The sequence below is a fragment of the Marmota monax genome, unplaced genomic scaffold (genome assembly GCF_021218885.2).
Source record: "Marmota monax isolate L192 unplaced genomic scaffold, Marmota_monax_Labrador192_F-V1.1 WCK01_AAM20220418_F8-fsc00034, whole genome shotgun sequence".
In the NCBI taxonomy this organism is placed as follows: Eukaryota; Metazoa; Chordata; class Mammalia; order Rodentia; family Sciuridae; genus Marmota; species Marmota monax.
The window spans coordinates 3,427,724-3,453,203 of record NW_026693934.1 but is presented as its reverse complement, the minus strand read 5'-3'; the positions used below and the strand labels follow the sequence as shown (position 1 = coordinate 3,453,203).

General features: G+C 32.4%; 1 protein-coding gene across 1 annotated transcript in view; it reads right to left on the bottom strand.

Annotated features, from left to right (window-relative positions):
• Lrp1b (LDL receptor related protein 1B) overlaps positions 1–25,480 on the bottom strand; it is a 1,856,415-nt gene that overhangs the window by 48,524 nt on the left and 1,782,411 nt on the right. The window contains exons 84-85 of the mRNA XM_058585368.1: positions 21,763–21,924; positions 3,295–3,469 (exon numbers count right to left, since the gene is read on the bottom strand). Coding sequence (XP_058441351.1) covers positions 3,295–3,469; positions 21,763–21,924 — 337 coding nt within the window. The remainder of the gene's footprint in view (positions 1–3,294; positions 3,470–21,762; positions 21,925–25,480) is intronic.

Here is a 25,480-nt window from a genome sequence, read left to right as displayed (position 1 = left end):
TAGAAACAATGTGCAATACTGTAGGAAAGTAATGAATGAAACATTTACCAAAATGATTCTAATTCATAGTCATGTGTTTGGGATAACAATAAATACACTACAAAATGAGCTTAACAATAATAGAAAAAAATATAAAAATATCTTTCTGCCAAGTCATATTTTTAAACAAAATTTTGGCTTGGACAGTGAAAATTGTTGGGGAATAGAGAAAAGAGCAACAACATTCCTAATTACCAAAGATCCTACTCTACTTCATGGCAAGTAATGGTAACTGAATCATATACACCTTGGCTCAAACTGGAATTGGAGAGATCATAATGATAATTCTCACCATGTGATTGTACTAAATCTAAATTGCCAGTGGAACATGGCATCACAATAAAATCTGGAAATTACCTTAAAAAAACCAGGATATAATATCATTGATTGATCACTCTGATCCTTTGCATGATGAATGCCTGTTGCACTACATCCATTATAAGGTAATCCCCCACAATCAATAAGATGCCTTAAAAAAATAGTTGGCAATTCTGATCTTCATTTTTCTGTCCATATGCATTTAAACTTATGTGACTTGTATGATTTCCAGAAATGTATTGAGCTACTTATAACATTTGCAGGTGTTTAATTTGAAGTTATTTCTGACAAACCTGGGTTTAAGAACCACAATTCTTTTCACCATGAACAGGACAGGCTAAGTTAATTATGTGTGAGATGTGAAAGCTAGCATGGGGAAGAGGAGGGCAGTCTAACATTTCTTAGACAAAACAGAAAATACACACTTTTCAAAACTTACAATAACATCCTAATATGGATGCAAAGTGAATCAATTACACTGTCAGTAGTATTGGTGTCTGAAATATTAAATGGGTTTGAGGGGCTTTTCCTCAACTTGCATGCCCAACCTCCTTAATAATCAAAAGAGAAAAAAAGTTGTATTTTCTCATTCTATCAAAGAGACAATGTCAAAGAGGAAAAGTAGATCATTAAGGGTTTTCTACTCAAAAATTTAACTATATACCAAAACTCATAATCAATAATAATAATAATAATAATAATAATAATAACTGATTTTAAATTTCCACTTAAACAGTTTTGAAAGATATCTAATTTTCCTTCTAAATAATTCACTTGAATCCAAAATTAAAGAGAGCAGTTTGTAGATAGTTTTAATGTAAAACAGAAGTTATTAAAATCATTATAATGCCTCAAAGTTACAGCGTATATGTAAGTTTTCAAAATAATTTTCTTTTGGAGGCATATATAATACACACAAATATGTATACACATGTAGTGTGTGATATATTACTTTCCAAAATTTAATTACAAGTTATCCAGTACACAAAATGAAATTCACATGACAACAGACATCAAACAGGTATTATTTAGACTAATCAAGATTATAATCAAGATTCTTTCCAATATTTACTTCTATTTCCAGAAGAAAAATATATTAGCTGTATTTTAAACATTGTACCGATAGAGTACCTGTCCTAATTCATGGTCTGTGCATTAGAAACACAAGTGCCTATTTGTAATCACAACTGTACATGTGGCTTGAATTTTCCTACTTAAGGAAAACAGAACATTTTGCTAGAATTTTGTTTTAGTATCTGTTTTTAACCTATGAAACAAAAATTCATATAAACTTCATTTGAATGCTAAGATGAAAGGTATCAGATAAATAAGAACAAACTTTAGTCATCTAACATACTTTCAAATACACAAAGTATTCTGTTTGAATTTCATGCTCAAATATTATGTAGACTCTGATAAATTAAGTGCTATAATACTTCTATTTTTAAAGCTCCACTGTTTATTCACTGTTGGCAACGTTTCCAAAAAGATCTTTTAAAAGATGAGAACTATAATGTTAGGCCTCCATAGCCTGCTCAGGTTGTGAGGATCTCATGTTTCCAGTTTGGAGAAGGCAGTTTCTCATCAATGGGTCCCAAGTCCTGCCCTTCCTTCCTTTTATGAAATTTCTTTACAATGGACACAAGGTGTTTATCTCTGCATGAGCTTTTCTAAGGCAACATGCACATGAATTTTTGGTTTAAAGCCACGATTCCATGTGTAAGTGAACAGAATTTTAAAGAAGGTACTAGAGCTCATTTGGATAAGGTACACTGGACATGAAGAAAAAGTACTCCTACTAATTGAAATTAAGTCTCATCCCACTTAAGTTTTCTCACAAACAAATGAAGAGCTTAATGAACAGTTACCATTTGGGTAGTTTATATGAAAGTATGTTTTGCATTTATGTAATTATTAAAGACATGCATTTATATATGTCATATTTTCAATTACTTTACTTAAAAAATAATGTACTTTCAAATGAATAATTAGCTGTTCTGAGTAAATGTCATTCATAAATAAAACACAAATCATATTTAGAGTAAATTCTAAAAAGAGAGTAAGTAAAAAAAAAATGTTGATTCTGTCTGTAATAAAATTTTATTGAGCCTTGTTTGGGAGAGCAACATAACTCATGTGGCACCCTCCTCAAGCTCCCAGTGGAATCTGTGCTTGGACTCTTTATAGCATGCTATCTATCTCATATTCTCATTTATTTTACTCCTAAGCAAGACAAGTGACAGAATCCAGTACTTTATAAGCCCTTCTTTTAAAAGGCTGTTAAAAGTAGTTTGGAGTGAGGATTGATCTCTAACCTCAGCAGCATAAACTTGTTTCATGATAGAAATAGAATGGCATTACCCTTTAGCCACTATGTTCTGTTTTCCATTCAGTTAATCTCAAAGCCAAAGGTCAAAAGGCAATGTAAGAGAAGTCAAACTTGGACATTTTTGTTGTAGTTGCTTCCAGGAACACATTATTCCCTCTATTTATTTTGGACCATAATGTTCAAAGGCAGATTGAGAAAAAAAAAAAAAAAAAAAAAAAAGGTAATGCTTATTTTCATTATACAGGTATTTGGCTTCTCTCCCAAAGATTGATTTATATCAGTAGAAATGCTAATTCACTCACTGTGTTAATAATGATGAAAGAATTAAAAGCCTGAACTATATGAATTGAACAATTTTACACATAAATTTGTGAACGTATGTTGCATTTCACTATTTTTTTACTTACTATTAGGAATATTGTTAAATGATAGATTTTCATGTTCTTCAGATGCTTATAGCAGGTTTCAAGTAAATTTGTATTTAACTGAAATAACTTCATCTTTAGACAAAAATAAAATACAATGGTTGCCATATATAGATTTTGAGAACAAAAGTAATACACATGGTTTTCATATTCTATTGCAGATTAACTTGCATATCCACTTACTTGCAAAATATATCTTCATTGTCTTTATTTATAATGCAGTGTCCCCCATGGCACCTTACACACTTGTCAACCTCACATTTTGGTCCCTCGTAGCGTGGTGGACAGACACACTCAACACTTCCATCATCCCCCATAGTACACGATTCAGAATGCACGCAATAGTGATGACACACATCTAGGAAAAAGTATAGCCAAACAACCAAATTATGTTAAAAGACATTTTTCTTTAGTCATAGAAGAAATGTTACTATTTCATTTCATATTTAAAAAGTGGTCGATAAATAGGTAGAATAATTTATACAAGCAACTCATAATAATATGCAACTAGTCTTCTCTAATAATGCTATTGATTCATCTTTTGTCCAAGTTAGGCATCATGCAATCTGACTAAAAGGAGAGGGTTATCTTGATAAATTATTAGGTGACAAACTCAGTTCTGAATAATAAAACTTAAAAGAGAGTTGCTTAATTTTTCTTTCAATGAACACTATAACTAAAGTACGAAATGAGCTGAAATGCTTAAGGTCTCCTTACATGTCATTTATGTTTGCCCCCTCAGACTTCTTTTAATCCAGAGAACAGAGTAGTATACGGTGAATGGACGACTCTTACCCTTGCTCCTTGCCCTAGTGCTGGGGTAAGAAGCCTCTCTTTATAGGTACCAAAAGTTCACGCATTTTCCAAAAGCTTGGGCAAACCAAGCCTCTCCAAAAATTCAAAGAGAACTGGAAACTAGCTGATCCAACATGGGTGGGAAGTGTTAGTAGACATCTATGCTATTGGCCCCCTGAAAGGTGATATAGTTAATCTGCCCATCAGCTAGAGGGAAACTGCCCTGTAATCTAAGCCCCTTGTTTAAAAGATGTTTCTGACTGGGCATTGCAGATCAACTTTCTTTCAATGACAAAGGACTACTTTCCCCAAACATTTCTATATCTGGAAAATATGCATAATGTAGCAAAAGACATTTAATAATTTAACAGCAATTCTAACTTTAAATTAGTCTTCTGAAAAGCAGACAAGTCTGTATACTAGTTATAATAAATATAACACCAAATTTAAAACAACAAAATTTATAATACAAATAATTTTAGCAAAAGAACTGATTAACTTGATCCTAGACATTGTGCTTAGAAGCAGCAATTTCCCTTTAGGTGTATAACTGTGAAGCAATATTAAATGAGATTAGCTAAGATAAAAATCTCAATTTGGAAACTTTAACCTGATGTATGACAATTATGGTTGGTGTAGAAAATTAAAACATCATTTATGATTCTCATGTTTCTATGTTTATCTAGTTCTTTATTAAATCAGACAGATATTACACTTATTGACAGGCTAGCTTCATATTTACGGAAATTTATTTCAAGCATTTTTATTCTTGCTGTTGTATTGTGCCAAACACTCTCATTTAGATTCAACATTTAAGCCTATTAATAAAGGTTTAGACCATATATAAGGAAAGTAGCACTTTCAAAATGTTATAGACTTGGAGGTCCAAAAATTAAGTCAGTGTTTGTCTCTGTGCATTTTTTTGGGTGGGTTTGTAGTTGTTCTAGCTTGGCAGATATGGGCTATACAAAATAAATTGTATTGTTTTAATGAAGAGTATATTAACAGAGGTCTATGTGATCATCTACTACAGACTGTCATTCAGTGCAAAAAAATCTCTGAAGAATAATCTTCATTAGGTAGGTTTCTAGACACCTCTTAATGACAAAGACCTCTTTTACTGTGTAATCTCTAAAATTTCACCTACTGTTCTTGGTTCAGCTGTCTGATAGAACAAATGTCTTGATGCATCTTTCCAATATCATCTCATTTTGTAATCTTCAAACTTTGATGTGGTGGATAATTAGAACAATATAAGGGTTTTATCTGAAGATGCTACAAAATTTCAATAACTTCCCTGCTGTCCATTTCTAGATTATAATTCATAGGCCTCCATGATTCCCATGATATTCATTAAGGAACTAGAATTCAGGAATTTGGAAAAGAAAGAAATGGTGATCTGGAGAGAATGTTCTAGTTTGCCACAGTTCTATTATAAATGAATTTGATTAAATCTAAATAGCTTATTTTTTGACTAACGCTGATAACCGTACCAAAATATAAATTTTTAATCTGAAATTTTTGAAAATCTTTTACTTTATGATTATATTTCTGAGAAAACTTGAGAATGTAGAAAAAAAAAATTGAGTTAACGTTCTGAAGGCTAATGACTGCCCAGTACCACACCACAAAACTGAACAGTTTACACTTAAGCTAGAATGCTAAAGAGCAAAGTTAAAAACTTACCTACAATATGCAAAATACAACTAATTTTGATGCACAAATTAAATGTCTTTTATGAAGCTTTAAAAGATGTGAGAATGTACACTATCCATAAGTGATCAAGGAAAAACAAATTAACACTAGAATGGAATACTATCCACACCCAGCAAATGGACAATCAAGCAATAGCACAAACTTTCCTCCACTATTAGTAGGAATGAATACTGGTTCAACAAATCTGGAAAAGAGTGGGAAGCATTTGCTGAACTTGAATATACCCACACCTTATAGCTTAGCACTACCACACTTCACATAAGACTAAAAGAGAAGTATGCTTGAATGTATAGGAAACATGTACTGAATATGCAGAGCACACATTTTAGAAATTGACCCAAACTGAAAATAACCCAGATTTACATAACAAGAAGAATGAATGGCCTTTGATTCACTCATACCATGAAATGTACATATACAAATAAACACAATGGAACATTATCTCTCTATACAACAATATGGGGAAATCTCCCCAAAACACTATTGAGGGAACAAAGCTGGAAACATAAAATACATATCATTTTTTTTACTTACATGAAGTACCAAAAGGAAAAACTTTTACTTACATGAAATACAAAAGGCAAAATGTATCAATGGTTTGAGAAATCATCCAGTTATTTTGGGAGAAGTAAGAAGAACATTAGGGAGGATTTAGGGTGCTGGGAATGATTTTTCTTGACTTTAATGTTGATTTACATCAATGTGTTTACCTAATGATAATTTATTATATCGTATCCTTGTGATTTTCTGATCTTCTGCATATGCTTCAATAGAAATTATTTTTTCAACTTAAATGAATATAAGTTACAATAGCATGTTTTTGCAATTCTAGTTTATTTGGCTAATTAGTCTAAGTAGTTTTTCTCTTTATAGTCATTATTTTTAAAAATTCATGGCTCAGTTTTTATATTTAAAGGAAATCTCCCACCATTATTGCTATATTTTTTCCTCAGCATATCAAATGCATATTATTTTATGCCTCAAGGCATAAAAATGAAATCCAAAGAGCAGAAAGAAGTGTTTGTATATGATAAAATAGTGGAATAAGGTGATATTAGAATTACACTTCAATAAAGTGTAGTATAAATTATAAATTTCAGGTTGTTATGTCAAGCAACATTCTCCTTCTAAAAAGGAAGAAATCATTTTGGGAGCTGAACCTTTCTCTAGATATATTGAAATTGGAAGACATTTCATTTTTTTCCCCCAGTTCCATGCTTAACAATCTATGCGGAGTTGAATTTCAGGAGCAGAGTTGCTTATTGTACTCCAGCCCTGGTAAATATGCTCACCAGAGCCTATCTGTGAAAATCTATCTCCTGCTACTTTGCTTAAGATTTGAAGCACCTGGAAACTGCTGAGCTATATATTTTGCTGTATTGCTTTCTGCACCTGTTTGGTTTCTAGAGTTAATTCTTCAATTACATATTACTGTCCTTGCCCCTTCCCCATTTTCCTCCTTTCCTCCTTCCATTCCTCCTCCTTTCCAATTTTATTTTATTTTTGTCTCAAATCCTTTACACTTATTTTCAACTCCAAGACTAATGAACAGAGGAGAAAGCAGATCTTACTTAATAAGGAAATTTAGTGATTGGTATTTAGGCTACCAAACAAGTATCAGATACTTGTAAACTAGAAAGCAAAGTATTCTCTGCTTTTAAAAGCATTACCATGACACATGCTACATGTAAGTCTAGGAAAGAATCAGAAGGATCTGATGGTGGTATTTTAAAATTGTGCAGTTCAACCAAAATCTAGCTTCTGTTCCAACTGTCTCAATATCATGACTGCAATGCTTAATCAATTATTGGAATACCACCTTAATATCTCCCTCCTCAGTCATAATTTACTTTGAATTACAAGCATCTCCTTAAAATTATATAAATATCTGCTGTATTCTCATCAGCGTCACCTGTCTGCAAATCTCAAATAATTACTACATATTCATATTTAAATTCTAGCAATCACTTTAGATTTTATCTAATTAAAGGAATACTTTATTAGCACTTTCCAATCCAGCATAAATTTGTTTACTAATTTAGCTAAATATGAATAATAGCATATGAGAAGGCTTCTTTGGTTTGAAATTATTCATGTTAATTCTTAGGGTTGTGCTACTAACCAAGTAAAGTCTGAAATAACGTAGCACTTAGGGTTTCCTGAGGAACACTTTCCGTGTCCCAATACACTAGAAAATAATTATTCCATGAAGGTTACCACTTTAAGCACCCAAAATGCTTTAAAACCATTTTAAATGTAATCATTCTAAAAGATATAATCACAGTTTCATATGCAAAATATGTATTTATTTTATTAAGGATTCATTTATTATTAGAAGCATCAATTGTTCCTATGAACTTATCTTTGCAAAAATTTTAAAGCATTCTGATTCTTTTTCATATTTTAGTATTGCTAAGTGAAATGCTGCTGAATAGGAAACAGTACATGAAACTAAATAAAAACAATGAATTCCTTTAAAAAATGGAAAATGATCGGGGTTAGATATGTTGGTGGTTGCTCAGTATCAAGGTTTGTGGCAAAGGGGTTGCCTTTTATTTCCTGACATTATGTGCACATGCGTGCACACACACACACACACACAAAACCACACCCTCCTCTTTCACACAAAAAATATTGCTTTTCAAATTTTTAATTTGAAATATTTAATAGTTTAGTAATTATTTTCATTGCAAGAACATTTTAAAAATACGCTATACTGTTAGAAGACAGATCAGAGAAAAATATAGGTGAAAAATAATTTTATTTGTTTTTTGTTGTTGGAAGGAATAAAATAGGGAAGGAATTGAAGATAGAAGAGAGGGAATGAAGACTCTGAAAATAGAAGATTATAGATAGATTGGTCAGTAAGTGTTCAAGAAGGAACAGCATAAATTTATGGAAATGAAAACTGAGAGAGCAACATAGTCTATCATCTTTTAAACAACATGATCAAGTTGGTCATGAGATGAAATGGAAGTGAGGGATTTACTACTTATTACTCTCTGAGCATATGCATACATATAATTGTGTACTAGGAACTTCAGTGAGAGCCTAGAAACACAAGACTTGACACTTGCTCCTAGGGAGCTGACCATTGTAAAGTTAAGACAAGAAGAAAATAGGAATCAAAATAGATCTGAATGTTTGGCCAAAGCTTACACATATTATTATCAACAAAGTGAAGTTTACCTTTCTATGCGATGTGCTGTCTCATAATATTTGAGCATTTTACTGATCTGAATGGTCTAACAATTAAAGTGTTCTGCCTACAATAAGATGAACCAATAAGGAAATGAAATTAATATGTGCTAAGACAGTAGCGATTATCATGAAATTATATAATAACACTTTATATCCACAATATAAAAGTTGCTATAATCTCTGTAGGGCAATTACAATAAGAGCTACCTACTAGCAGCAAATAATCACGTAATGAAAAGGACAATGATGAATGTATAATTGCAGAGTATTCATATGATAATTAGCTAGGTAGTAACTGGAGAATAAGTGAATGGCTATTCTCTGTAACAGAAATGAAGTAATTTTCAAGGGAGGTCATTACTGCATTCCGTCTTTCTTTTAATTCTTTCTCAATCTTTCCTTTTCAAACAATGAGAAATGCAAGGAAACACTTCTTCATGTAATCATTCACCATAATAGACTACATAAAAATAGGTACATGTGTCAGGGTATATACAGTGTTATGAGTATTCATTGTGAGCCAGATATTTATAAAGTCACTGTATTTAACTACTTTTCCAAATATTCCCTTCTATTGAAAAGAAATTGCCAAGGCATTTAGCTATTAACTTATATTTGCAACTGGGCTCTTCAAATTATGTTAGTGAAGTGTGAAATTAAAAGAAAAGAAAACCAAACTGAAATAATACTAACTAAACAGGGGCTGGAGCTATTCAGTTAAGAATAATGGGGTACCTGGAGAGTCTTTGACCAGTAATACAGTCCAGTTATTCAAGGGGAACTAATTATAGAACTGTATGAATGTATACTAATTGTTCTAATTCACTGAATTTTGGTCTGGCCTTTAAAAAATTAGTTCTGTAAATTGGTTTGATTCATGATTAATTGAGCATTTGATCATTTAGGATTTTACACACACAAACACACACATAAAAACAGTAAATTAAAAGGAGGATAAGATCACATTCAACATGAATACTAGGTAAATGCCACAATGCATACTTGTAGGCATTCCCCTTACTCTTTAGGTGTGTCCTAGGAGCAGTAGGTTCTATGAATTCTGTTGGTATTCTCCCTCCAGAGAGGTTTATAGCAGCTTCCATGTTTTTATAAAATGAAGAAGAATTTCTAGGATAGCCAACCATAGTATTTCTGAAATTTTTGATGAGCACTTATGCCAGAAGACTTATTAAGAGAAAAACAAAAATAACCAGAATATGAGAGACATGGAAGTCTAGCACTTCTGCATGCTAAAAATGTGGACTCACTTGAGTTACTTGATTAATGTTTCTAGGATAGACTTTGGTCATGTATGAACTGAGGCACTGAGGTACTTAAACTAAATTATCCCAAGATTGCCATGATGGCTTCCTCACTCAGAGATCCTGAACAATGCCCCCTTTATATCATCAAGGCCAATTACAACCTGTTTTGAGTAAAAAGGGTAGAAATAATGATTATGCTGCTGATAAACATGTTAAATCTTTTCTTCATGCCAGGAATAGATGTCCATTATTGATGTTATCAATCTTTTATAGGTGAATAAAACAAGGCTCAGAGGATTTAATCAAGTTGTAAAAGATCACACACAAATAAAAAGGAGATTGGAATTTCAAACCCAAATTGGCCTAATTCTCATAAATAAACTATTATTTTTTCTTATTCAATATTTCATACATTTACTTAGAAAAAATTCTGTAAAACATTTTGAATATTTCTGTTGTTCTTTCTCCTTTATGTGTATTTAAACGTAGCCCTATCAGATGTCTTAGTGTCTAATCACCAGTGAAAATGTCAAAGCACACCAAAAGCAGGAGACACAAGAAAATCTGTATAATATAACCAAACCCTGTAATCTCAGAGCTCAGGGGCAGTCAATACCCTCACACCTGAGCCAGAGGTTCAGATTTCAAGTGACATTCTTACACTCCTATTCCAACCCAAGTTGGATATTTGGATATTTATCATTTGTTCACTGTTTGAACTTTTCATACATGAAGGAAACATTTAAACACTGATGTGGTCTATTCATTAACATGCAGGATCAACTTTTGGTCACCCCAGATACATTCAAAAACAAAATAACAGCCAAGGAATCACTAAGCAAAACATGCCTGAATCATGACTATTTACTTATATTTAATTTAGGCTGAAAACATTTGGAAGGTATTTCGTAATGTGTTGAGATTCTTAAATATGTTAACAACAATGATGGTGGTCTTTCCATCCCTAGAGATACCTAGCATCAAGTAAGAGATGATTTTCCATATAGCATGGCTTAGCAGGCAAAAGACATAAACTAACTTAGACAAATTTGCTTAGAATTCTGAATGTTGTCTTTGAAGGATTAAATCAGTAAATTAAAGGAAAAAACCCAGAATTATAAAATATTAAAATTTATCCTTGTTTATATTCCTCGAATATTTTACACAGCCTAAGATATTTTAATAATTAAACTTATTGCATATTTTTTAAAATCTATCTTCTAACTTCAGATATAAATTTAATAAAGTAGGCAAACACTAAATCCAGGTATGCCAATTAAATATTCACTAAGGGGAAAAATTTATGAAAACTCTGATTAGAGCTGATAAATTTTCATCAGGAAAGCATATTTAAGAAAACTAGCATTTTATAATTTATTACTAAAATAGTATTTATAAATGAAATGTTTCTATAGAAAAGACAAAAAAAAAAAAAAGAAATAATAAAATATATCCTGAGAAAATAGTGCCATTTCTGAGTGTTCAGATGGAGGAAAAATGTTACTATAAGAAACCTAAATCATCAAAAACTTGATCTGAGTGAGCAGCATATGAAGTGAGATTTAATAAGGACCAGAATTTAGATTTTTGAGAGACTGCTGTTGCAAAATGTATATAAATAAAGATAGTATCGGTAATTTTAGAAATAGTCAAATGTCAACCTGTAAGACTATCATGACAATGTTTTTTCCAATATCAGAGAAACCTGTGTAAATATCCATGAATTTTACTTAGAAACAATGTTCTGGGTTGAGCGTCTATTTTTAAACCAGACTAGTTATAAACAGCTTTAGCAAGTAACTGTTTATAAAGTGATAGAGAGTAATTTGAGACTTGTGAGCAAGTTGAGTTGCAGATGACAGCTAAATATGGATGATCAGATGAATCAGTAAGTGAGTAAGCATATGATGGCCTTAAAGGAAAGAGCAGGAAGTAGGCAGATGTAGGCACTACCTCTGTGACCACAGACAAAGCACTGTCACAGTAAGGCCCTGAATTCTCCATCAGAACATTGAGTCTGTGTTAAGGTTCAATAAATTTTAATGTAATACATTTATTGGTATCGTCTATGTTAATAATGTTTACTGTGTGAGCATTTTCCATGACCCTTGAGTGCTGAAAACTCAATCCTCAGGGCTAACATGGTTGACAAAAATCAAGATCAAGGGCATTTTCATTAACCAATACAATTAACTATTTTTTTAAAAAAGGTAATTCAGAGCAAAAAGTAGTAACACATTTTTAGAAACTGGGAAGATTTTCATAAAAAAAAAATGGCAGGCAGGGTACTCTGAATAGAAGGTAATCATGGAAAAGATCATCTCAGAGGGGTGCATCATGAAAAAGTTACTGTCATCATCTTTTAGCCTAAGTGGAAAGACACATAAAGCCCAACTACACCGTCCCTGTCTGCCCCATTTTTCTTCTTTCTCTCTTACCGCTGTCTTTAGCTCTCCCTCTCTTTCTCCCTTCTTTCTGTCCTTCCTTCTTTCCCTGTCTCTTTCATTACTATCCTTTTTCTTTTTCTTCTCCCTCTAATTCTCACTTTCTTCCTTCTTTCAAATCAAAATGCTTATATACTTCTATGTGTCTTCTCTCAAGTTTTCCCCCAGTACCTTGCAAACAGACAATAGGAGCAGAAATGATAGACGGATGGATAGACACATAAGATGTCATTCATTACTTGTTACACAACTTTTTTTGTGTTTCTGCCATTATGCTGATTCATTCCTATCAATTCAATTTAAGGACTGATGGCCCTCATATCATTAGTATAGACTCTCTCAATTTTCAAAACAGAATACAAATTAGTCACTAAATTGAAAATCAGATTTTCATTAAAATTTAGACACTTGAATTTTGAACTAATCTTCCAGTGCTATTCTAAAACAAGTCACTTTCTATTCTCAGTGTGTCCCAGACTTAAGTTGTATGTGATCCTATGAGGCAACCTAGGATAGATGGATTTTTTTTCCTAAGGGTAATTTTTCAATATAAAATTGAGCACTTATATTGTAATAAAAATCTACTGGATATCTCTGGCATTCCCTTTTTACTTAATTTTGCTATTTTTTATTGTTATTTCATGTGTTGGAAAAGTTAATAAATTTTAAAATATATATTTTTATCAAATCAGATTTATAATGCTTACAATTTTACATTAATGAGAATTAAATTGAATAAAGTATTTTACAGATTTATTCTACCTGCTATATTCTCTATTTGATGGGCTACATAACCACAAGGTACATTATAAATAATTCTTCTTTCTGTGTGTGTGGCTCTTTATTTTTTTATTTTTTTAAACTACGGGATTCAGAAGCCCTAATTTTAAGACACAGGAATTTTAAATTCTGCTGAAGAGAGCATACTGGCTCATAATCTCTCTTGCCATTCTTACCAATAATCAGGTTAGATAGAAAATGAGAAAATGTTTCTAGCAGAATATTGCTTGATAGGCTAATAATACTAATTAATGGTGCTAACATCTTTAATTGTTAAACATGAAGGATATGATATTGATATTAATGATAAAATAGGAAAATTATTTTTTCTCTTCAAAGCATTTAAAGATTTTTTTTTGCTGGGGCCATCATTCTTTATTGGTGCTTTTAGATCCAGGAGTGTGTACTTTTCTTTTTTTTTTTTTTAATTTATTTTTTAAATACATGACAATAGTGGAATGCATTACACTCATTATTACCTATATACAGCATTTAAAGATTTTTTACTCAAGGCATCTTATTCAAAACATGTCAGTTAATATTTTAAATTTTTCTTTGTCTTTTTGTTTTGTTTTGTTTTGTTTCTTTTTGTGGAACTTGGGATTTAACCTAGGGCCTCCCCATGCCGGGCAAGCACTCTGAACTATAAACCCAGCCCTTTCATTTATTTGAGACACAGTGTCACTAACTTTCCAAGACTAGCCCTGAATTTGTGATCCTCCTGCCTCAACCTCTCAAGTAGCTGGGATTACAGGTTTGTAATGGCTAAATCACTACCTTTAAAAAAATCACTCTTCAATTTATATTTGATGTTTTTCTTTTTGTACCAGGTGTTGAACCCAAGGATGCTTAATTATTAAGCTACATCCCCAACCTCCCCTCTTTTTAAATTTTGAGACAAGGTCTTGCTAAGTTGCTTAGGACCTCACTAAACTGCTGAGGCTAGATTTGAACTTGTGATCCTCCTGTCTCAGGCTCCCTAGCTGCTGATATTATAGGCATGTGCCACCATGCCCAGCTATGTTTGTTTTTAAGAATGGTAATAGTAGAGGAATTTAACTAGAAACAATTTATTTGGTTGAAAGTAAGCCTCCAGTAAATATTTTTATTTGATTTTATGTGTTGGTCTGGGCATGTTTTATGTACTATATTGTTTTCAAATACCCAATTTTGTTTGTAGATAATTATTCATGAATTCATGCAGTTTGCTTAATGCCAAGTACAACAGAATCATAATGGATGTTTCTACAATGAAAAGCTTTGCATTATTTTTTAGTGTGTATGGGGAGCTTCTAAAGGAGCACTTGCCAATTTATTTCAAAGCCAGTTCTTTAGAAGGATACTGGTACTTGTGTAACAGGTTATTTTCAGCCTTTAATCAAGTGGTCTTAGGACTGCCCTTTCATTGTCTTTGTATTAATTTGTATATACTTCTTTCTGAGTTGGATAGAAAGAGATCAAACCTGTCTTTACTGTTAATATGACACAAAGGTAGAAGATGAAATGATCTTGGCATTAGCAAGGGATAACATGCTGTTCTGAGGGTATTGTGATATCAGAGTTTTCTCTAGATCAAGTGAAGCTACATAAAAACAAATGGCTGCTGTCATGCCTGCATGAGTGATTAAGCATCTTTAAAGATGGTTTCCAGTGATGTTTAGTGAAATTGCTAAACATAATTACTAAAATTCCAAATGCAAGATATGTGAGATAGAGGTAATAGTTAACTTTACAAATATACTATTGTCAAAAATGCTGTTGGAATTTGAAACTTAATTGCATAAAACATACTGGTATACTTCTGCCATTATGAAACAAAGTCCACTTTGATCCTTCATGGATCCTTTTGACTATACTACTCTCAGTTGTAGTTTTATCTCTCTCAATGTAAAAAGGTATTTTAGTTGATTTTCTATTTATCAAATAGAATGCAAAAAAAAGGTCTTCACAGAACCCTTATACTGACATATCCTAAATACCTAGATTAATGTATGATTCAAGTGTTTAAAATATATCAATTGAATAAATTAGTTTTAATAATAAAAATGTGTAGTTTGACTAACATATGGCTTACTGTTTTAAAAGATCTATCTCATTTTTGAATAAATTTCATTTTTATATTATCACATTTGCCCAAAATGTTTTCCTCTTATTATTTTTACATTTCATCTAAATGAAGGCATATTGTTATAGGAAATATCCATTTTCAGTAATTTTAGTTTTACTGTTGGATCAAAATTGTCTTCAACCATATTTTTAAAACCCCGTCACTTTCTTCTAAGAAATCTAAAGTAAAAGAATAACTACAATAATCACATTATCTTCCCCTTAGCTAACCATTCTTTACCACTATCAAATGAAAAAAAAAATAATTTGTCCATTTCCTTCATACACATAAATTTAAACCTAATTCTGTTTTTTGACTACTCAAACTGAAATCACAAGCATGGACCATAGATCTAAATGAGCTGGAAAGGAAAGATGGCCCACAATTTGCCCTGCTCTTTGAATTGGATGAGATCTTTTCAGTAAACAAAAGCAAAACAAAACTCTGTTTACATACATTTAAATATCTAAATTCCACATGCTGGGTACACTTGCAAGATTGATGAGGTATACAAAACAATTTCACCATTTTATGTTCTAACCAAGCAGACAATCAAGAAGGTGAATGGGGGGGGGGGGAGGGAAGAGCTGAGATTCTAGCTGAGATTCAAAGAGGAGCTAAGACAAAATGGAGATTAGAAAGGCTAAGCTGGCATGGAGGCTCTCATGTGTCAATCAACTGAGGTATCAGGGGTGCATTTGGGTGGGGGGGAATACAGAGATTTTTAACAATAGGAGAAACCAGGCATAGAAGAATGTGTAGCAGCAATCTAAGTGAGAGTGATAATTACCCAAAGGGTTTCCTGTTCACCAAGACAAAAGAATTTGGGGACACTATGTAGACAGGGCTTCAAATATCTTGCTACCTTAACTGTGAATAAAACACTGAAGAAATGTTTAGCTTTTTTTTATGCTTTAAACCATCTCTAGATTACTTTATTATTATTATTGTTATTGGTTCTATTTACTTATATGTGACAGTAGAATCCACTGGTAGTTTCACTTTCCATATCAGGATTCCTCAGGTTCAAAGCTCAGTTGAAATTTATCTTCATACTAATAAGAGCAACTGCAAATATTCTATTGTGTGTTCTTAGTAATTTTCAAAAATCTTTGGTCTCTTCTACCTGGCCCTGCCATAGACATAAGCAGCCCAAGATTAAACATTTTATTACTACCTCTTTTTAATGGAGTGGATAATTAAAAGACCAGTTTGAGCCAATGTGCCACTTGAGCTTTGAATGTTTTGATAGTGACCCTATCAAAGAAGCAATAGGATGGGAAGAATATCAAATGGCAGAACAATTCGCCTTTAGAAGCATAATTTTGGAGTCAGATCCACAAGGCTACAGATTGCGGCTCACATGTTCTCTAGTGTGAAAGATTAGGAATACCACTTAATCTCATTTTTTTTTGGTACTTTCAAAGTTGTATTAGTAACATTAATCTCAAAGAGTTATTTGAGTATTTGTTGAAACACTGCACATTCATAGGCAAAATATTAGAGCATGGTATATATTCCTGCAATACCTTGATATATTCAGTATATGTTAATTGACTTCCTGTTCTACCCCCAGGAAAATCAAGTAGGAGAGAAAAGATAAATTTCAAAAGTGTTTCCTTCTGTGCTCTTTTCCCTTCATCATTTCTCCTTTTCATTTAGCTAGCTTCTTTTTCTGGTCTCAGATATCTCTTCCTTTAAGAAATCCCTCCTTTAGGCTCAAATTCATATTCTTCCTGTAGGTTTTTGTAACCTCCATGTTTCACTAAACTGTTCTTGTAATAACCTGTTTCCTTTTCTGAGCCACACAATACACTGAAAGTTCTATGAGAACAGGAAATGTTTCTAACATGACTATGTCTTAATACCTAACATAAAGACAGGCTCGCCATAAACATTGGAGATGTTCACTGACCAACTGACTGACAGAACAAAGCTATCTAAGAAGACAAAGAGATAAATGCCAAAAATAATCCCATTATGTCAGCAAATACAGTAGTCTCATATCAACAATGCTTAACTCTTTCTAACTTACTTGACAGGTGGTGGTTCTAATACCAATTACAACACATTATATCTTTGGATTTTTTGTCAGGTACTGCTAACTTTATAAACTAGAGATGTTTTTAATGTCTATACTTAACTGGAACCAGTGGGAGTAAGCCATACAGGTGCATTTCTAATAAGTTGAGTTCTAATTGAAATTATAATGGTTCCCAAGCACATTACTAGAGGACTTCAAAACTCTCAATGAGAGGATGAGCAGATTGTTATTTAATTTGACTATCTTGTTCTTAGACACAGATTGAGTTGGTTCTAATGGGCACTTTTGCCCTAAGGTTATTATCATTTAATTACAAATAACCTCAGATATTGTTGACCTCACACTTAACACCTTGGTTTAAATGCAAACTGCTATGCTTATTTATTTGTTTTCACTTACCTAGAAAACCTTGCTTCAGAATAGTGTGAAACGTAGCTATATTTGTTCCTGAACAACTTGCTTAAAAAATATTTAATTTCAGTTTTGCCATTATTTATCTCTGTCTCTCCTTCCTGGGCTGCTGCTGTTAAAATTAATTTGCATTTCAGACTTCAGGATTTTATATTGCTATTAGAGTTGTAAAATGTTTTTACTCAGCACAACTAAGAACTGATGTTTTACCTCCCACTAATGGACCTTTAATTAGGCACTGTAATGAACCATTCTGTCATTCCTTCATTTATAGAGAAAAGATTTTGTATATGCTAGATACAATTTTGACAGAACATCAGGTTCATTGAACCTTGCCGACTCACATCTAATAGAGCCTAAATTTATTACTCTGTTGGATTTGTCATTTTAATGACACTGTCCACAGACTTATTATGCTGCCAAAGAAGAGCATCTCACATACTTACAAGAATATTTGTTGACATCCTGATCAACAACTCCTGGGGTCTAATTCTGAATATAATATTACAACTTCAGAACCTTGAGCAAGTTATTTAACCTCTGTCTAAGAATTAATTGGTTAATTTTAATAAACGCTTTGCACTAAACATGGGAAGTGCTCTGACTGCTAATAGTGATAATAAAATTATACTGCAGTCCTTTATAAAGCATCAGGCTACCTCAGACTGTGATTCTATTAAGTTGCTAATTAAAATATAAGTTGATGGAATTTATTCTTTGAAAAATACAAATTTCTATAGTGACAACTATATAATATTTTAAAGTCAGTTCAAAGTGCATCAAGAACACTGATGGTTCAATTTAAAAAGAACAAAACTTATTAACAAACTGGGGAAAAAAAACCCTGATTTTCGCTTATAACACACCAATTTGGAAATAAGAGACAAAAGGAGCAAACATGAGCTCAAGATTAACCACACATGCACTCCAGATGGCAGTTTTTGTACATTGAATTGGTTGTTCTTTCATCAACTCTTCTTCAAGCCACTTTCATTTATTTATTGATCTGCATGATTATTTGTTCATTTATTTATTTGACAAGTTACTGGTTTCAAAGAGTCCCAAACAGGAGGAATGTACAGAGTTAAGGAAAATGCAAGGTAATAGTGATCAGTCAGAAGAAAGACAAAGTAACAGAATTCAGAGGGAAAAATCTTGATCCTAACTGACAGAGGACATGGGACAATTTCAAAAAGGAAATGTGGTTCAAGCTGAATAGAGTCACAGTGCCAGGGAAGTTGGCATTGTTATAGAAAATGGTGATCAGTGTGGTCTTACTAGAATGAAGAATTATTGCAAAATTAGGATGGAGAGTAATGAGGGTCTTCATTACATGGCACAATAGTTTGCTATTGACCTTGACATGCATGAAAGTCATTTGGGGTGTGAAAATGTAAAGCAGAGAATAACAACATTTTCAAATCGACTGCTGATAAACAGTAAGTTGGACAGGCAAGATGAAAAGTTACATATGGCTTACAACAAGGGCATTTATATATGTCAAGAAGAGGCTGGTCTCATATTAAAGAAAAAAAAAACTTTTGGAAAGGAAATAGCAATTTAAAATTGTCTGTTTTTGTATTGCAGCAGAAGTGGCCCCACTCAAACATAAGAGGCAAGATAATTTGTATTACTCTTCATTCCCAAACAAGTCAGTGTGTGTAGTTGAATTCTGTACTTATCCATGTACTTCCTACAATGACCAGAGATCATAGGCATACATTTTATCCATGATGAAAAATTGTTTTTTTTTCACATGTATGATGATCACATGTATGATGATCTTTCTACATTTGGGGTCTCATAATTACTTCATTTCCTTCTATTAGTTCTATGAATTCATTTATCCTACCAATGAATTAGGTGTTGTATTTATTCTCTTCTGTAAATGTAAATAAGCTGGAAAATGATTTTATTATGGGTAAAGTGTAAATATATGACTGCTGTTTCAAAAATAGGTACTGAGGGCAAATGAGGAAATACGGAGACCAGTTAGTAAAAACTCAGACAAGAGATACTTATACCTTGGATGCGGATATTGAGGGTGGAGGTAGTGAGAGGTATTTCGATTCTGGGAAAAAAGAGTCAAGAAGTATTTATTTTTTTACTTATTTTTTCCTGAGCAACAATTATTTCCCTGAATCCCTTTAAAAAGAGGAAATACTGATAGAAGAAAATTTGGGTGAGAAAATGTTAATTTAGAACTAAATCATGTGACCATATCACATGAACAAAATTAGGTAGGAAATCTAAAACTCAGGAGACAGGTTTATCCAGAGTTAAAAATTTGGAATCATTATTTGAATGGTAATAAATACAATGGAATTTGGTAAAATCATCTGTGTAGTGGGTCTTAACTTTGTTTGCATATCTGAAACACCTTGGAAGTTTTCAATAATAGAAAGAATGTGATGCAGGCAAGCAGAATTGCAAACCTTTTTAGATTATGTCTGGGAAACTATACTTTTAAAAATCATTGGGGTCATTCTAAACTATGCAGTATTTCCAGGAATTATTGATTTTAGGAGTGAGTGCTATAAAGAAGAAAGAGATCAGAAGACAGAGTTGCCATCATTGCAAAGTTTTAAATTGGAGCTAAAAATTTTATCTTCAGGGAGATGAGAAAGAACAGGCAAAAGAAACTTGAGAAGAAACAAATGATAAAGTGAAGTGAAAAAATAAAGAAGATATCATATTCATAAAGAGAAGTGAAGAAGATACTTTAAGAAAGAGAGAGTGATTAATTCCTGAAAGCAGTTATGCAATAGGAATTGAGAAAGAATCCTTAGAGAGCAACAAAGAGGATGTAAGCAAAATCCATCAACATGACTTTGCATAAAAGATGTTTCAGCAGAACAATAAAGACCAAAGCTTGACAGAAGTAGAGTCAAAGGAAAAACAGTAATAGAAGAATTATAGAGAATAATGGTGCATTAAATTAATGCTATCATTAAATAAAAGATTGAAAAGGAGATGAATAAAATTAGATTGTAAATAGAAAAATATATGGGAATAAGGAAGGCTTTTATAGAAATAACTATGGAAAGGGAATACAATTGCAGGAAATACATCCATAAGGAGCTGAATGATCAGCAGGAATGGAGAATATAGGACTAAATTCAGCACAGGGCTTCTGGTAATAAAAAGAACGGCAGGCATGTAAACACAGGATAAATCAGACTGGTGAATAGAATGGCAGGATCCTGTGGCCACTCTCTTCAGATGGTTTCTGCTTCTTATCAATGAAATAGAAAGCAAGTATCTCAGCTAAACACAGATTGGGGAGATTATCATAAATTTGAGGAGAACAGAGAAGGTGTCATGTAGACAGCTAGGATAGAGGATTGATGGATTATGAAATATGGTAAAGGCTATAGTGAGTTTCCATCTGAGATTATTAATAAAAGTTTACATGCAATCAGCAGGCTTGATTATATGTTATATGTTTTTATATATTATATGTTATATATTATATGTTTTATTATATATTATATGTTTTCCTGTAGTTGCTTTCATCTGTGAAGTGCAAATTCAGGAGAGACCAAACACTGAGAGTAATAACCATGGTTCCCCCTCAACCCTTCAACCCACCCCCAGGAAAATGCAGTAGGGGAGAAGAGGGACCAAGTGAGTTGAGAATGTATACAAGGCAATGATTATAATAATGGACCATGAAAACTAAGCTGGGGAGGAAGAATAATAAAATCTTTAAAAGAAGAGTGAGACACAAGGTAAATAATTATTAGGGTTTGAGGAATACAACCTGAAAAAGTGAGGGTGGTCACAGTGAAGATATTGGAGGGAGCAGAGATGCAGGCAATGAAGATGAACTAATGCAAACATAAAACTATGCTGCCAAACAGGGTCCCAGAGGGTGCTTTTACTTACAGTACTGACATCTGTCTCCAGTGTACTCAGCCCGGCAGTGACAGAAAGGCTGGTTCCCAGCAGTCACAGTGCAGGTCCCTCCATTTTGGCAGAAATCTTCACAGACTGTCTTACCACAGTTTGGTCCAGTGAACCCCAGCGCACAGATGCAGGTGGGTCTCCCTTGTGGAAAAACAATGAAAAATCAACAGCATATTAATAGACTAAAGTGGCTTATATTGATGGAATTGTAACTGGATAAGAATGGGGAAGTCAAGTTTCTGGTCGATGTCTGTCCACGATTTGTCCTGAGACTTTATACAGTAACAAAACCTCTTTAGAGGAATTGTAGAGAATAAGGGTGCATTAAATTAATGCACCATTAATTTAGTTTATAGTTTCCCCATATGTCCAAGGAAGCTTATGTTAGAAGCTAACAAATACTCAAAGATCATTTTTGGATAATTATACTTGCACACACATTTTGAATCCTTAATTTCTTATATCATTCCTGTGATTCTCTTTCATGACTATTTTGCTTTTCAATTATTTTCAGTCTACCCATATGTGGTAATACAGGTTATATTTGAATTAGAATATAAAATATATATAAAAATATAATCATATTTCCCAGTTTTTAATCATTAGCTAACAACCAGTGCCTATTTTACATAAGGACTTATCCTATACTCACTATAAGTAAATATTTTTACAACTTTAAAGTAGGCATGTCATGCATAATGATTGGATTTATCAACATTAGTTATTTATTATTTATTTGATTTAAATATACATGCTCTGTTTAGTACATAAGAACTAAGTATTATTTTCCATAATTTTTATATTTACTCACGAGGGACTGCTATTTAAAGTCGGGGAATAAGAAGATAATTTAGAAATTTAATGAAAATTGTACAAATAAAATTTGATGAATCATATTTGAATATTTTTATTTGTTCTGTGAGAATTAACAGCAGAGTGAAAGTGAGCAATCCTTTAAAATGTTTGGAATACAAATGGTTAACTGTTCTATTAAGAATGTCTCTAACATCCAGCTGGTTAAAGACTGAGTAGAAAATAGAATGCAGAACTAGCTCTGTAGAAGAGACAGAAAACATTGGTAGGAATAAAGAATGACCATTAGAGTTTGCCAAAAAGTAAAGAAAAAAAACATGAAAGATAATGAAGAAATTCTGGTGTAGTTTCCATTTAAATAGAACTCAGACAAAGTCACTCAGTTAACAAGCATTAGAGATTATACTAGTCATCTCCAATCTTGTCTTTGTAGACCTAGAAGCATAATTAAGGTGGTTAGAGAAATTCACAAATGTCAGGCTTGCCAAGACCTGAAGTAGAAAAAGTCATAATTTGTCTCTATTGCCTTGAATTCTCTATCTAAGGATAAGCCTACACTTTGAGCAGTATTCTTAAGTGAATAAAATACTTGCAAATAAAATTCACTTGCATTTCCTGGAGAATAAACTGAAACTCTAAAATTTTCCAATTAATTTCACTTTGAAAGGATTCTACATAATCAAAAATGCTAGAAATTGTTGCTCTAAGTGAACAAAGTAATATGTATTTTACAGTGAGTAGCATTGCTCTAAAACTTATGATTTATAAATGTTATTAGTCTGGCAGCAGATAAATGCCTATTAATAGCTTGAGAAAGAAGGCAAATTTTATGTAGGTTAAAAGCTGAGTAACTTCATTATTTCTGTTGCCAAAAGAACTTGCTTACTAAATTTTAGCTACATATTTTCCTTGTGGTGGTACAAATTTTTCTAGTTTTTGTTGACATAGAAACAAAATATACTCTCTGGCACATTAGTGAGTGAAAAATAGACACAGACAAGAGAACAAAGGTGGCATTGGGTGAAGAGGTGGATATTTTTGGAACATGGTTACCTAGGAAAATAAGAATGCAGAACAAAAGAATTAATTCCTCTTTTTCCATAAGAGCTCCTGAATGACCTACAGAGAAATAGAGCATGTAAACACTAATACAAATTAACCTGAGCTAAATTTGAAACAAACAGTGCACAAATATAGTAGAAATCCAACTGCATTAGAATGATCATGAAAAGTGGCACAGTGAGGTAGGATGTAAATACTGTAAATTCATGGTTTTCTATATTGATCACTAGTTTTTTTTGTTGTTGTTGTTGTTTTGGGTTTTTTTGTTTTGTTTTGTTTTTAAATCAGGAGTGAAAAAAAAAGAGTAATGCAATAAAGGTTTGAAAAAAGTAAACAAACCACTGACTTATTTTCAAATTCCTACACCTGTCACTCAGGGAAATGACACTGTAGGTTTGGTACTTTCATCTAAGCTGTTTTGAAACTAGAATAGTCTGACCAGGTTGTCCCTAGCTAGCATATGCCCCATGTCATCCAGATTTCAGCCAAATTATTTTCAAAAGATCTTCATCTGTCTTCCTTTGAAGACAAATTTTTCTTTTTGATAAGTAAAATCTTATCAAAGATCAATCTTATCAATCTTATCAATTAAGGGGAATATTATCTAACTGAAATTGTACAGATACAGGAGATCTTTTGTTTGTTGATGAGAAATGAATCATCTGCTAAAGAATTGTATAATATGCTCCTACTAACATTTTCAAGAATCTTTCTGGGTGTACCCTAAAAAGTTGCACTGAAATAATTTCCAAAGATTATTGTTATTATAGTATTTTTTTAGGTAGCAGAACTTGATTTTGATATTTGAAAAGGAAATAGCAATGGTAGGATGATTAAATCAAAAATTTATAGCAGTGATGTATCTGGCAAGTTGGGGAGTTGGCAGTCTACAAGGAGAGCCTAATCAGAAAAAGTGTCAATTGACCTAAGGAAGGAGTAGGAGGAACTGTTTCCTGGCACTAAATCAGCCTTGTTTCCTGGCTCTAAATCTGTCTTGTTTCTGTAGCATCCTAAGCATGGATATTGAGAGAGTAGCTTCTCTGACTGCCTAGATTCATGGTCTGTCAATGTGGAACCATGAGCAAATATCACCTCTCTGTCACTTTGTATATAAACTGGAGATAATAATAATACCTACTGCATGGATTTGTTGTGTATAATCACAAAGAATAAATAATATAATTCATGCAAATCATTTCTAACTGTATTATACACATAGGAAGTACTCAGTGACATTTTAGCTCAGATTATTATTTTTTTTCTATTGAATGACATTCATCATTTTAACCATGACTTATCCAGTGATTCAATCATACTTACAAAGGCACTGTAATATTTTATGTAAACCATTCTGAAATGTATATTATATTACACAATTTATTTCCATTATTTATTGAGAATAAAATAAAATTGGAATTTATTTTTATGCTGGCATTAGGATAGAGCCACAATTCTCCATCAACTTTACTGACTCCAATACTTTTAAACTTTGAATGATGTGCCTTTTCCTCTTTTTAGCTTCTAAATATGTTCAATTCCACTTTTAAAATAAAGAACACACGGCAACAACAAACAAATATAAAAAGAAGGCAAACATAATATTTGCTAAATACATGTTTTGTCAAACTGCAAGGTTTGATACATCTCTAAAATTCAAAGGATAATTACATTCCCTACTTCCTATTCTAACAACGCATGATAAAGTGAAATACACAATCCAATATCTCACTGGGTTTGGAGTATTTATTTTTTAATTTACAAGAAAAATGTGTCTTGATATACTGCTTCCTCTTGTGTTCTCAGAAGAGAGGCCAGATCTCTT